The following is a 14,273-nucleotide window of genomic DNA, read 5'->3' on the forward strand; positions in this document are numbered from 1 at the left end:
GTCAAGTCTGTGTGACCCAAACCTGAGCATAAACCCTGCCTCCTTTAACAGGAATTTTGGAACCATGTGTTCTGTGATATTTGTGAAATTTTCCCTGACACGTGTCATCTGGTCATGTAACTCAGACCCGAATGGTAATTGGTAGATGTTTTTTTCATGTAAGAAGTAAGCTGGTGCTTAGAAAAAGACAGGTCTCTAAATTCCCACCGGCAAGAGTCACCAAGCTCCCTGAGCAAGGGCAGAACTTCCTGGGTCACTGTAAAATGAGGCAAAGTTGGGATTAAAAATGCTCTGGAGGTAGATGGTAGTCATGGTGACTGAACATATGAACGCACCTGAACCCGTGAAAAGGGTTAGGATGGTCACTTTCGTGTTACGTACATTTTACCACAATTTTTAATTTTTTTATCGTGGTAAAAGTCACATAATATGAAACATACTATTCTAACCACAGTTCACTGTTCAGTGGCACTAAGGACATTCACAAGGTTCTGCAACCCTCACCACCATTCACCCTCCTGAGTTTTGCACCTTCCTCAACTGAAACTCCGTCCCTGTTAAACACAAACTCCCCAATAGTACATACATACAATGGAATATTACTCAGCCGTAAAAAGGAGCAAAATTGTGTCATTTGCAGAGACATGGATGGAACTAGAGACTGTCATACAGAGTGAAGCCAGAAAAACATCGTATATTAACACAAATATGTGGAATTTACAACAATGTACAGATGAGCCTATTTGCAAGCAGAAACACAGACCCCTGTATCTGTAGAGAGCAGACATATAGATTCCAAGGGGGTGGGGAGAGTGGGGTAGACTGGGAGATTGGGATAGACATATATATCACAATTTTTTTTTTAAGAGTAAAGCAAAGTGGTGGATTTGCCAGCTCTACCCCCATTCCTGGTGATTCTGAGAATAAGATAGCAATGACCTGGGTGAATATGAACCATCTTTGCACCAGGTGGCACAGGCTTGTGGATTTCAAAGCAGTGCATTTACTCTAGAAAATGTCTTCTGTTGTTACTTATGGTGGTGGATGGCTAGTCAGGGCAGTGTGTCCCCAGGCCAGGAAGAGTTAGATATTCTCAACATTTTCCTAAGCTCTGGGGATGTTCCAAGGGTCCTACAGGGCTGGCCCGTAGCAGTCTTCTTGGTTGTAACAGCACCGTTTCTTATACACGGCTTAATAATTTAGAGAGAGTAATTTCTGCCTTGTTCGAGCTCATCAGGGCAGTGTCGTTTGTTTCAACTTCCATGATAGACTCTGATGGACTTGATATTTTCTGCACAAAAGAATTAGACCTTTGATCTACTCTTTCCTTGTGGGATGATTCCAGATTCCTCCCATAGGAAGGCATTTCCCTGACCTGCGGTCTAAGCAACTGTTTGTAGGCAAAGGCCAAAGAACTGCTGGCCTCAGCAGCTCTGGGGGCCCCTTAAGTCATGCTCGTATAAGGGTGTCATTGCATAATGGTAGCTCTTAATCCTGAAAGTGGAAGTGTACACCATACTGAACAGTATTTGTAAATAGGTCTGTTTTTGGTCATGGGCACCAGTAGATCGGGTGGTGTGAAGGGAGGTCACCCTAATCTGTCTTGTCTATGGAAGACAGCCCAAGATGTTTAATAATAAAATTAGCATGAGATTATTTTCCCATTCAGGCCATTAAAGAGTAGGGTTCCCTGTGCTATACAGTAGGTCCTTAGGCAGAATCTAAAAAAAAGAGTAGTATTTTATGTATTTATATATATATATAACTGATTCACTTTGCTATACACTTCAAACTAACACATTGTAAATCAGTTATACAGTAATAAAATTTTTTTAATAAAAATTAAATTAAATGACTTAAAAAAATAAGATGACTGTGGATAAGGGGAATGAACAGTAGTGAAGGATGTTGACAGAACAGGAATGTATAATCTGCAAAACTCCTCCCCTCCTCCACTCCCAGCCCCAACCCCTACCTCCCACCACTCCTCCACCCAGAGGCACCTGTAGACTAAAAGATCAGAGGTCAGATTGGGGCTGACCGTTTTCCCAAAGGTTGCCAATCCTGCTTCACGTAAACTTATCTGAGTGTACAAGTCATAGACTCCCTCTGTATGAACTTATTATACTGTTGGTAACAGTGATGACCCAGGATCTGAGAGACAGTCGATGAAACTCCCATATGATAACCTGTAAGTGTTACTTTAGATTATTTGCAGATGCCAGCTTTTTCACATGCAGATTATCGCCTTGATGGTGAAAACAGAGATAATGAATTCAGTGGCTGATCTTCTCTTTTTCTCCCCACCACTTAAACTCTGATCCAGAAATCGCCATATGACTGCAGCAATTTCGACAAGGAATTCCTGAATGAGAAGCCCCGGCTGTCATTCGCAGACAGGGCACTGATCAACAGCATGGACCAGAACATGTTCCGGAACTTTTCCTTCATGAACCCAGGGATGGAGAAGCTGATATCCTGACCTCGCCTCTCCAGAGGATTTGCGTCTTCCCTCTGTGAACTCATTCAAGTGGACACTTCTTGGGTTCCTTTTCAATTTGGAAAAGAAAAGAAACACTCAACCCTAGAGGCTGAGCCCCTTGGAGCTCCTCAGCAGCTTTGTCTGTAGCAGAAACTAGCTCTGCTTCACTGATGACCATGGCCAGTCTTGAAGTTAGCTCCTTACTCACTGTAGCTATTTACTTGAAGATGGTTCTCCATGCTGTGAAAGATCTGAAAACTGAACTCTGCTCTGAGTTATGACTCTTCACCTGGGCACCAACTACTGGTCCATGACCTACGTGTTGACTCAAGGAGCATAGTCCGAACTTCTCAAGACCGAAGACAGCACGTTGCCTGGTGTAGCACTGAATTCCATTCAGCCACAGACAAGTCACCACTAACCCATTTCATTCTGTTCATATCTGTGTAAGGGGAAAGGGGTGGGGGAAGCCCTGAATAGGTTCTTACAGGAACTCTTCATAATAAACATAGCTTATAACTTGAGGTTTACAAATTCATTCATTCTGATTAGCGAGAAAATTCATGGGAGAAAGGAAGGTGGGGAGTGTTGGTGTCATTGATATGGAAGGTTGACTTGACTCCTACTCTTGTTATCTTGTCAACGTAGAAATTAGAATCCAATAAAGATTTAGTCATAGAATCGTTTACTCCTGCCAATAAAACTTTTCCACCCATCCATTCTCAGTTGATTTCGGTATCAGTGGCAGTTTCTCATTATCATCCTCACATTAGAACAGGAGGAAGAAAATGAAATGTGTAACTCTTCTAGAGAAAAGAAATCCCATTCCTTTCTGATACCATTACTGATGTTTTGATGACTCATAAGTCTCTTGAGAGAGACATCTTTCAGGGTAAACATCCATGCATGCTATTCACAGTGATCTTATTTAATAAGAATTCTAGCTGTACATGTTTAAAGTATCTATGCTGTTTGTATATTTTGATAAAATGTTGTGACTTCATGACAAAGAGATGGATACTTAAAAATGGAATAAAAGAAGATGCCTCTTCAGAGTTTAATTCCCTACTCATCCCCCCCACCCCCAACTTGGTTCTGTTTGGGTTATCATCAAAATGTAGCTAGTATTGAGGTGGTGTTTTAAATTTTGAGACTCATTCAAAATCCCCAACCAGGAGAGAGGCTCAGATAACCCTGAAGTTATTGGTATTATATTTCTCTTTCTCTTTCCTACAAGACTTCTTTTTCCACTCACTTTCCAACATACTTTATTCCAAATTCCCTACACAGTCTTCCAAGGACCTGTGGGATCAGGTCTTTAGTCTCCCACTCTCAACTTTGCTCCAGTGACTTCAGAGTGGTCTCCCTGTCACACTGGATGTAGTTCTGCCTCAGGGCCTTGGCACTTCCTGTTCTCAGCACCTGGGATGTTCTTCCCTCCAATAAGATTCTTTGAAGGAATGATCTCCAACCCCCGAATTCAGCTCTGCCTCCGAACCTCTCTTCTGACACTGCTTCCTCCAATGACAGCCTTCTTTCTGGTTCTTATAGAATGTGCTCGATCCTTGTCTACCTCTCTGCAACATTTCATACGAAGAAAGATGCTCTGTTTGACCTCAAGCCCCATGGATGCTCTGACCTTTCCTCTTCCACCACCTCCACCTTTGATTAACTCCCCACCCCAGCTGGCCTCACTCCCTCCTTCTTCCCCAAATCACCTCTGAGGCCCCTCCCCGCCTCGCATTTTTTTAATGTAGTTTTCTCTTACCCCATGCCTTTAAGGACCCTCAGTGCAGTCATCTCAATCCTCATCTCCCGTTCAGGCGCTCTGCCAGGCTTCACACAGCTTCCATTAACATGCCCTGTTTTCTTAAGATCTTTCTATCTCTTACTTCCTAATTCTAATAACAGCACCCTCATGGACCCGGTCATCCAGGTTCAGGGCCACAGAGTTCTTGTCAACTATCTGCTCTCCCTTTCTAACCTCCCTCCCTCTCTCCCTTCTACAAAATCCTTTTGAATCTGCCTCTGCCGTCTCTCCACATACATACTTATCTCTCCTTTCTCCCCTGCTAATCATGCCTGGATTATTTAATAGTCTATGAACCAGTGCTCCCATCTTAAATCTCTGTCTACATCTTAATTCACATGTACAATATATAAACTGTAGGGTGGGAATAACTTTTCCTCTACCCTCTTATGTTCTGTGCCCAAGGGCCTGTGAATTAAGTTGACAAAAGCCCAGTGAGAAGAGAAGCATACTTTTGTCTACGCGTGTAGCGTGCATGCATGTGGAAGAGCTCCGTGATGAGGCACTCAAAACGGTGGTTATGATTTGAGGCTTACATAGCTAACTTGCCAGAGGAAAGGGAGGAAAAGAAAAAGTCTTCAGTGGAAAGAGCAAATAGGTTTCAGGAGAAAAGAGAGTTTGCAAAGGTAGGCTTACTCTTTGTCTCACTCCTGGGATCAGACACACACCAAAGAAGGAATCTATGGTGGTTCTCACTTCTCTGAAGTGTCTGCTTTTAGTCAGCTAACGGAAGCTCCAGAAAGGCCTCTTTCTGCATCTACTGCATCTCAAATATCTTTAGCTTAAAATAATTTTTACCATTTATGAAAAAAATAATTTTTACTATTTATGAAATATAAAAGTACTATCTTCAGAACTCAAGGTTTTTATACCATGCCCTTATATTCACAATGTTGTGCAGGCTTCCCTGGCTGAACCCCATTCAAGGCGCCCTATCCTGTCCCCAGACACCCTCTCTACCATCCCCTCTTGCCTCTGCCCTCCGCTCACCTGTGCTCCCATCACTCCAGATAGTTCTTAGCACTGCCTGTGAACTCCCATTGCTTCCTGCCCCTGGGCCTCCCTAAGGCTAGTTTTTCTGCCCAGATTGTCCCCATCCCACAAGTTCATGTTCTCCTGTCTCTCAAAACCCACGTACGTATCAGGTCTGCTATGGGGAGCCTCCTTTTCCTTCCTGGCCCCCAACCCAAGCTGGTGTCTCTTGCCCCTTTAAGCTTCCATTCTGCTATATTTCTCTCCACATCTCCAACACACTCACCATTTTCCATCAAGCTCTACAAGCATCTGCCTTTGTTTCTAGACTGTAAACCCCCGAGGTTTACAGTCTCACTTCCCACATTTCCTTTGTATATTCAGGCTCAAAGAGAGCTGTCAGGCAAGTTGAGTAAGGAATGTATGGCACAGTGTGTGAATCGCGATCCCTCAAGAGATATGTCCCCCAGTACCTGCCAGCGTGACCTTATCTGGAAAAGGGGTCTTGGCAGATGTCTTTAAGTTAAAGATCTCAGGATGAGAGCATCCTAGATTTTGTAGGGCTGGACCCGAAAGCCAACATCAGGTGTCCTTATAAGAAACACAGGGAGAAGAGGCAGCTGGGGGCAGAGACAGGAGTGAGCCACAGGCACAGGAACACCTGGGGCTGCGAGAAATTGGAAGAGGCCAGGATGGAGACCCCTCTAGAGCCTGCAGAGGGACCGTGGCCTGCCAACACCCTGGCTGACCTTCTGGCCTCCAAAACCGAGAGGGCTTCCCGGGTGGTTTGGTGGTAAAGAATCTGCCAGTGCAGCAGATGCAGGAGTCAGGCCTGACTGAGCGACTGAGCACACACGCAGGCCCCTCCTAAACTGAGGGAGAGCACATCTGGGTCGTTTTCAAGTCATCCAGCCTGTGGCCACTTATGACAGCAGCCCCAGGAAACGGACGCTCTGTTCAGGGAAGCCAGCAATGGGTGCGCTGAGAGAGGGTGGTGGTGAGGTTCAGGCCATCCTGTCTCTGATACAGACAGGGCCCTCCCCACCCGGGCCAGACCCTTACATCCCTTCTCCTGCAGCAACACCTCCACCGTCGCTCAGCTCCTCGTCGCGTTCTGACTCTTGCCTGCATGTTTCTCCCGTCACCTCGTTTCTCTTGCTGGCTTCTTCCCTCCCTGGCCTCCAATATCCTCTCTGACTGCAAAGCTCGTGGTTTTTCCACACACACAGGAAGAGGCCTCTGTCCGGCTCTCGATTTGTGAGTTGGCAGCTGTTTCTTCCTGCCGGTGGAACGTCCGCACTGTGGTTTATAAACCTGTCAATATTGTCAGAGAAAAGACCCAGAGACACTTGCGAACACGCAGGAAGGCTGTCTGATCAAGGGGGACCATCTTGATGGGCGTAGGGGCCAGCATAGGGGGTGCTACATGGGAAAGTAAAGGTTTACAGACAAGAAGCAGGGGGGCAGGGCACTGGATGGATAATTACTAAGAGGAAACAGCAGGGGAAGGGGGCCTTCTGCCTGATCTGACCTATCAGGACTCTTGCAGAAGGCAGGCCATGTGAGCAGACCTCACCTGGAGGGTAAGGGATCAGATGTCAAGAATGGCAGTTCTGGTTAAACTGATATCTCAAGATTCTTGCTAAAATTGAACGATGCAGAGACCAGAAACCCCAAACTTATGCTTACTTGAAAAAGATTTCAGGGAGGCTGCGTATAGTATCATCAAGGGGAGAATCTTTGTTGGCATTCAGAGCAAAGATCCCAGCTGCAGCCGTGAGGGCTTTGGGATTACCACCAGTTCAGCCTTCCTCTCTCCATGCCAGAACTACTTCCATGTGGTCCTGAGAGCTTGCTACCCTCCCTGCTGTGAACATGCCTGTCGAGAAGAGATCTGTTCCTAGGATCCCATGTGTCAGCTGAGATGTGCTGGGAGCATGAGGAGCTGTGGAGAGCAGGGGAGATTGGGAACCAGAGAGACCTGAGTTCAAGCCCCAGCTCTTCCATGATAAACTTCACAGCCTCACTTAACTTCCTGGATGAGGTTTTCTCGCCCATAAAACGGAGCTCATTGTCCATTATGAGACTGGGAGATGCTCCTGCACAGCGGGGGGAGCCAATGGATGCTTCCTAGTGAGAGTCACTGGAAATTTTCAAGTTGATCATGAGCATGAGGGTATCCATCCATTCATCCCCCCATCACACCTATCATCTATCTATACCTCAGCTATTGATATAAATATATCAATATATTGATAGATATTAATAGGTGTGATGGATGAATGGACGGATAAATAGAGATGTTAGTGTCACTGACCAGAAAAGTACATGAGAGGCAAATGTCCAGATGCTGCAAACATTTGGATAAAGAATGTGAAGGTCATTCCACAGGTAAACTGGAGACACTGAAATTATGCCAACAAAGCACGACAAAATCCTCAAAGCAGAGCCACCAGAAGTGTACATTTTAAGATTTTTAATTAAAATAAGAGAGTTTTCTGCCAACCTGGAAGTGAATTTTCTGCAATGAAGACCCATTCAGATTCTTCTATGTATAAGATCATATTATCTGAGTTGGAAAATATCAGTAAGATGGAGGACCAAGAGGTCTCAGCCTTTCAGTTCAGTTCAGTTCAGTCGCTAGTCGTGTCCGACTCTTTGCGACCCCATGAATCACAGCACGCCAGGCCTCCCTGTCCATCACCAACTCCCGGAGTTCACTCAAACTCATGTCCATCGGGTCGGTGATGCCATCCAGCCATCTCATTCTCTGTCGTCCCCTTCTCCTCCCACCCCAATCCCTCCCAGCATCAGAGTCTTTTCCAGTGAGTCAATTTGTTGCATGAGGTGGCCAAAGTATTGGAGTTTCAGCTTTAGCTTCAGTCCTTCCAATGAACACCCAGGATTGATCTCCTTTAGAATGGACTTTGGACCTCAAAAATAAGAATCTAACAACTACTCATTGAGGAAAAGAGTTCTGGAGAGTTCCAGGTTGCATTTAAGAAACCATAACAAGCCGTGTGTATGTGCTAAGTCACGTCAGTCATGTCTCTTTGCTACCCTATGGACTGTAACCCACCACGCTCCTCTGTCCATGGGATTCTCTAGGAAAAACAACACTGGAGTGGGTTGTCACTGAAGCTGTAAAAAGCCAGTGGAGGAGAAAACTGGGGATGGCCACATAGAAAGCTACAGAAGGTGTTTAACTGTGTCTCCCCTCCTCAGACTGGTGCAGTTCAGCACCAAAAGGAGCCCTACAGCCACAGCTTCTCTGTTTTGGGGCCCAGAGGCCCACCCCACCACTGCAGGGGTGGATAGTGGTTAATATCCAAAACACTCCACATAAGGAACTCACACAACAAAGACCCTTGAGAGTCCCTTGGACTGCAAGGAGATCAAACCAGTCAATCCTAAAGGAAATCAATCCTGAATATTCAGTTGGAAGGACTGATGCTGAAGCTGAAGCTCCAATACTTTGGCCACCTGATAGAAAGAACTGATTCATTGGAAAAGACTCTGATGCTGGGAAAGATTGAAAGCAGGAGGAGAAGGGGACGACAGAGGATGAGATGGTTGGATGGCATCACCGACTCGATGGACATGAGTTTGAGCAAGCTCCAGGAGTTGGTGATGCACAGGGAAGCCTGGAGTGTGGCAGTTCATGGGGTCACAGAGAGTCGGACATGAGAGCCACTGAACAGTGAACAACATACAAGTCAATAGCCAAAAACAAGTTAAAGTGGGCAAAATATCTAAATAGACATTTCCCCAAAGAAGGCACACAATTGACCAACAGGTCCATGAAAACATGCTCAACATCATTCATCATCAAGGAAATGCAAACCAAAACCTCAAAGAGCTATCACCTCATCTGTCAGAATGGCCATCGTCAAAATGAAAAGTATGTGTCAGCAAGGACGTGGAAGAAAGGGGACCCTTATATACTGTGGTGGGAATGTAAACTGGTGTAAACAGTATGGAGGCTCCTCAAAAAGTTTAAAACAGAACTAAATAGAATATGATCCAGCAGCTCCACTTCTGGGTATATACCCAAAGGAAATGAAATCAGTATCTTGAAGAGATATTTGAACTCCGTCATTCACTGAAGCTTTGTTGGCAATGGCCGAGATGTGGAAGCAACCTAAATGCCCGAGGTAGATAAAGAAAAGCATGGTGTACATATATAAGGGAATATAGGTCAACCTTATAAAAGAAAATCCTGCCACTTGCGATAACATAGCTGAAGCGGGGGGATATGATACAAAGTGAAGTAAGCCAAAGCCATGGCCTCACCTATATGTGGAATCTAAAACAGTCAAAACTCACAGAAGCAGAGAGTAGCAGGGTTGCCAGGGGTTGGGGGAGGGAAAATGGGGAGATACAGGTCAAGGGGTACAGAGCTGCAGTCATGCAAGACGAATACACTGTGGAAATCTAATATATAGCCATATGACTATAGGTAACAGTACCACATAGCACACTTGAAATTTGCTAGGACAGTAGAACTTTAGTGTTTTCACCACAAAAAAAGAGGTAAGTATGTGAGAAAATGGGTAAGTTAATCAGCTCAACTGCTGACCATCTCACAAGGTATACGTGTACCAGAACATCAAATTGTACACCCAGCAGGCACACAGTACTTGTCAATTATACCTCAATAAAGCTGGAGAATTTTTTCACTTTTAAAAAAAAACTCAAAATATAATTACAATGAGGTAAGTAATCTCTATATATTAAACTAGCCTTATACAAGCATCCCTTATAGTTCAGTTGGTAAAGAATCTGCCTGCAGTTCAGGAGACCTGGGTTCAATCCCTGGGTTGGAAAGATCCCCTGGAGAAGCAAATGACAACCCACTCTAGTATCATTGCCTGGAAAATCTCATGGACAGAGGAGCCTGGTGGGCTGCAGTCCATGGGGTCGCAAAGAGTCTGGCACGACTGAGCGACTAACACTTACTTACTTACTTATGCATAGTTCATGGGAAATGAATGCAAATGGCCAGCAGTTGGAACATTCTTTAGTATTGCCCTTCTTGGGAGTTGGGATGAAGATAGAGGGTGGCAGAGGATGAGATGGTTGGATTGCATCACTGATTCAATGGACATGGACTTTGGCAAACTCCAGGAGATGGTGAGGGACAGGGAGGTCTGGTGTGCTACAGTCCATGGGGTTGCAGAGAGTCAGACACAACTTGGCCACTGAACGACAACAACATACGTGCTTCAAACAGCTGCTTATTTTGTGTCAGCAAGTTTTATTTAATGAATGAAGGAGCATGTGTGTCTCTTAAACTCTTTGTACCAGCAGGTCCATGAGGCATCAGGGCTAGAAAGGTTGAGTAACTTTTTATGTATATATATTCTTTGCTCATGGGGGCTTTTCCCCTCTGCCTGCATGTTACACTATCAACATGTCTATCTTGAACCTATGACTCACCTCCTCAGCCAATCCTACCCTCACAGCACACAGCAGAACCATCCTCACTGCCCCCAGTGACTTACCCAGAACTCTTGACCCTTGGTACTTACTTAGCAAGAAAAAGTAGATACATGTGCCCTGCTCACCGATGGCTCAGCAGGTAAAGAATCTGCCTGCCATGCAGGAGACACGGGAGATGAGGGTTTGATCCCAGGAAGACGCCCTGGAGAAGGCAATGGCAACCCACTCTAGCATGCTTGCCTGGAGAATTCCATGGACAGAGGAACCTGGCGGGCTACAGTCCATGGGGTTGCAAAGAGTCATAACACAACTGAGCACACACACAGATGTCCTGTTCACCAAGCCGTCAGAACCTGCTTAGCCATTCCCTTCTGGTTTAAAAAGACGTCCAACTCAGAGTCACTTTATTCCTTTTGAGCTCGAGTCCAGCAAGAGATCAGAAGTTTCTCTATTTTAAAGCTTTTATACTTTTATCAGAATTCAACTCCTTGAGCTACATGTTGGCTAATCCCTTTCAATGTTTTCAGAGTCAGAGGGGCCAGAAAAACACACTCATGATCAACACTTGCTCCAAAGTTTCAACAAGGTAGCCATCATGGTTCTTTGGTTCCTGCAATAACTGGAATTAAGAAAAAGAAGTCCACATAGAGAATAAACTGGTGGTTGTCAAGGCAGAGGGGAGTAGGAGATGGGTGCATAGGGAGGTAGGGGTTAGGAGATGCAAACTCTTCTATATAGAATGACTAAACAAGGTCCTACTGTATAACATAGTGAACTATAGTCAATATCCTGTAATAAACCATAATGGAAAAGAATATGAAAAAGAATGTGTGTGTATATGTGTGTGTGTGTGTAGTTGAATCACTTTGCTGTACAGAAGTCACTGACACATTGTAAATCAACTATATATCAATGAAATAAAATTCTGAAAAAAGAAAATGATGTTCCATACACCTAAAACACTTAGATGTCAGCAGTGGTGGAAGGTCTTGCAAGAAAGAGCATAGGGTTATAACGTCAAACGCTTCCTTTTGAGAAGCCAAACGGCCTGGGCCGTGACTTGGCTGTGTGAACACCTCCGTTCGTGCTGTGTAAATGGACCCAGTCTCCTGAGCTTCCTTGTAGATGCACCACTCAAGCTCTGAGCAGTGCGAAGAGGTGCTGCCCAGGTGTCTGCCAGTCCCAGGGAACCATCTGCTACCCTTTGAAATGTGGGGGGTGGGGGGACTTGTCCTGGTCTCCAAACGTGTTCCAGGCTACTTCTCCGAAAATGTCTAAGAACAGGGCAAGAGGGAGGAGGGAACACCCCCTACTCCCACTAAAACAAGCAACTCAATGACAACCAACGTCAGAGGCAGCTCTCCAGGGGCAAACCTGACCAATAACACTGCTAAATGTTCTCTTAAAGCTAGTTTTGCTGTTCACTTTTACCTGATTGCGTGCCCACAGACGGCTCCAGGCAGCATCTAACTAAAGACAGTCACCCCTTTTCATGTGTCTTTTGCAGGTTTTGCACCCAAGCTCATCTATGACAGAGAGGAGTGCATTACCCCGTGTGGGGTCAGTGTTCAGTTGATAAATCCCCATAAGTTTACAAGGGCTGTTTGCAGACTGCATCCATTCTGATTGGCCGGTGCCTATGCTGTCAGGTGTTTAGATATTTTAAACCTCAATCCTGAATGTGGGTAAATGGGATGGAGAAATGATACCCACTTGGCAATAAAGGCCTGTAAGTTTCCTTTCTTCTACCATTAAAATGCAGAATCTAGGAAGCAACCTAAATGTCCATCAACAGAGGAATGGATAAAGAAGTTGTGGTACATAGGTACAATGGAATGTTACTCAGCCATGAAAAGGAACAAAATTGGGCTATTTGTAGAGATGTGCAAGGACCTAGAGACTATCAGACAAAGTCAGTCAGAGAAAAACAAATACTATACGTCAGTGCATATATATGGAATCAAGAAAAATGATACGGATGAACCTATTTGCAAACTGCAAATAGAGACACAGATGTAGAGAACTAATTTATGCGGGGAAGGGGTGGAATGAAATTAGGAGACTGGGATTAACACACATGCACTACTGATTCTATATGTAAAATAGGTAACAAATGAGAACCTATTGTACAGCACAGGTAACTCTATTCAGTGCCCTGTGGTGACCTAAAGGGGAAGGAAACCCAAAAGAGAGGGCATTTATGTATATGTCTTATACCTGAGTCTCTTTTCTATACAGCAGAAACACAACACTGTAAAGCAAATATATTCCAATAAAAATTAATTTTAAAAATTCAGACTCTAACAAACCATGTAAAAGTAGATAACATGGCTGTTTTTAAAATGAGCACAGAACCAGCAGTCCTGGTTTTGAATCAGCCTACCATTCTCCTCCAAACCCACCTTACTACGCCACTCAGAGGGTACGCCACCATGCCCCTAGAGACAGAACACATCAAAATGCAACACACTGAACGAAGAACCTGCTGACACGTTTAACAGGGGAGGAGGAACTCAATGTCAGTATCTCGGCTGTCATAAAAATATTTCAAATGGTTCCATCCCACGTGTTTTTGTAAAAACCTGTGGAGCACAACAATAAACATCCATGCCACCAAATTACCCATTACCAGTGTGTGGCGGGGAGGGGGTGTCTGTGCCTTGTTTTCAGAGTTTTCCCACCAGAAGTCCACCATCCAATTTCTCTAGATATTATTATCCTACTATTTTTTTCCAATCATACTTCTATTTCCTGCCAAATATGTGGTTTCAGAGTGCAGTGCCTACTCAGTCCCACAGTCTTTGTGAGCCCACAAACAGTAGCCCACCAGACTCCTCTGTCCAGGGGGTTCTCCAGGCAAGAAACTGGAGAGGGTTGCGTTTCCTTCTCCACGGCGGGATTTTGTGATACAAGATGTGTTTCTTGTGATTCTTAGTTGCTACCCTAACTCATTGTGCAACTGGAAATTCTTCTGACACTCTATCTAAAACAAAGTCCGGTGAGGCTTCGCTGGCAGTCCAGTGGCTAAGTATCTGCCTTGCAACGCAGGAGACGTGGGTTCGATACCTGCTGGGGGAACTAAGATCCCACACGCCTCAGGGCAACTAAGCCTGGGCCCCACATGACACAATGAAGATCCGCGTGCCACAACTAAGGCCTGACACAGCCAAATAAGTAAATAAAAATAAATATTTAACAAAAAATAATAATAAGGGAAATAATGTCCAGCACCTGACATTTCTAAATCAGACCAGTCTTGAATAAGACAAAACAAAGAAGGAAGTAAACTTAATTAAAAGTGAAGTAGCTTGCCAAGGTCAAGTGGAAGATCATCAAACGGGAGGAAATGAAGAATTCTGTAGGGGATGGATTATTTATGTAGGGTTTCATTTCAAAAGAGTAAAGGAGACATTGAAAGCATTGGCTTATCCATAACTAGGATGCTCCTACCCCCTGCTCAGTGAGGAAGGCAAAGTGAGGGGGAAACTGTGTTGGTCTGTCTGATCTTGGGCTGGGAAAAGAATATACAGAGAAAGCCAGGTTAATTATGTGCTGGGGGTCAAAACC

At 44.7% G+C, this 14,273-nt stretch overlaps 1 protein-coding gene across 6 annotated transcripts in view; it reads left to right on the forward strand.

Annotated features, from left to right (window-relative positions):
• The window catches only part of PRKCQ (protein kinase C theta), a 155,611-nt gene extending 152,605 nt beyond the window's left edge, over positions 1-3,006 (forward strand). For all 6 annotated transcript variants that reach the window (XM_055427121.2, XM_055427130.2, XM_088844201.1 and 3 more), the window contains exon 18: positions 2,327-3,006. In XM_055427121.2, the coding sequence (XP_055283096.1) occupies positions 2,327-2,482 (156 nt within the window). In that variant the 3' untranslated portion in view covers positions 2,483-3,006. The remainder of the gene's footprint in view (positions 1-2,326) is intronic.
• The last annotated feature ends 11,267 nt before the right edge of the window (positions 3,007-14,273 follow it).

The sequence above is a fragment of the Moschus berezovskii genome, chromosome 15 (genome assembly GCF_049115385.1).
Source record: "Moschus berezovskii isolate FMDL1 chromosome 15, NW_MosBer_1.0, whole genome shotgun sequence".
NCBI lineage: Eukaryota > Metazoa > Chordata > Mammalia > Artiodactyla > Moschidae > Moschus > Moschus berezovskii.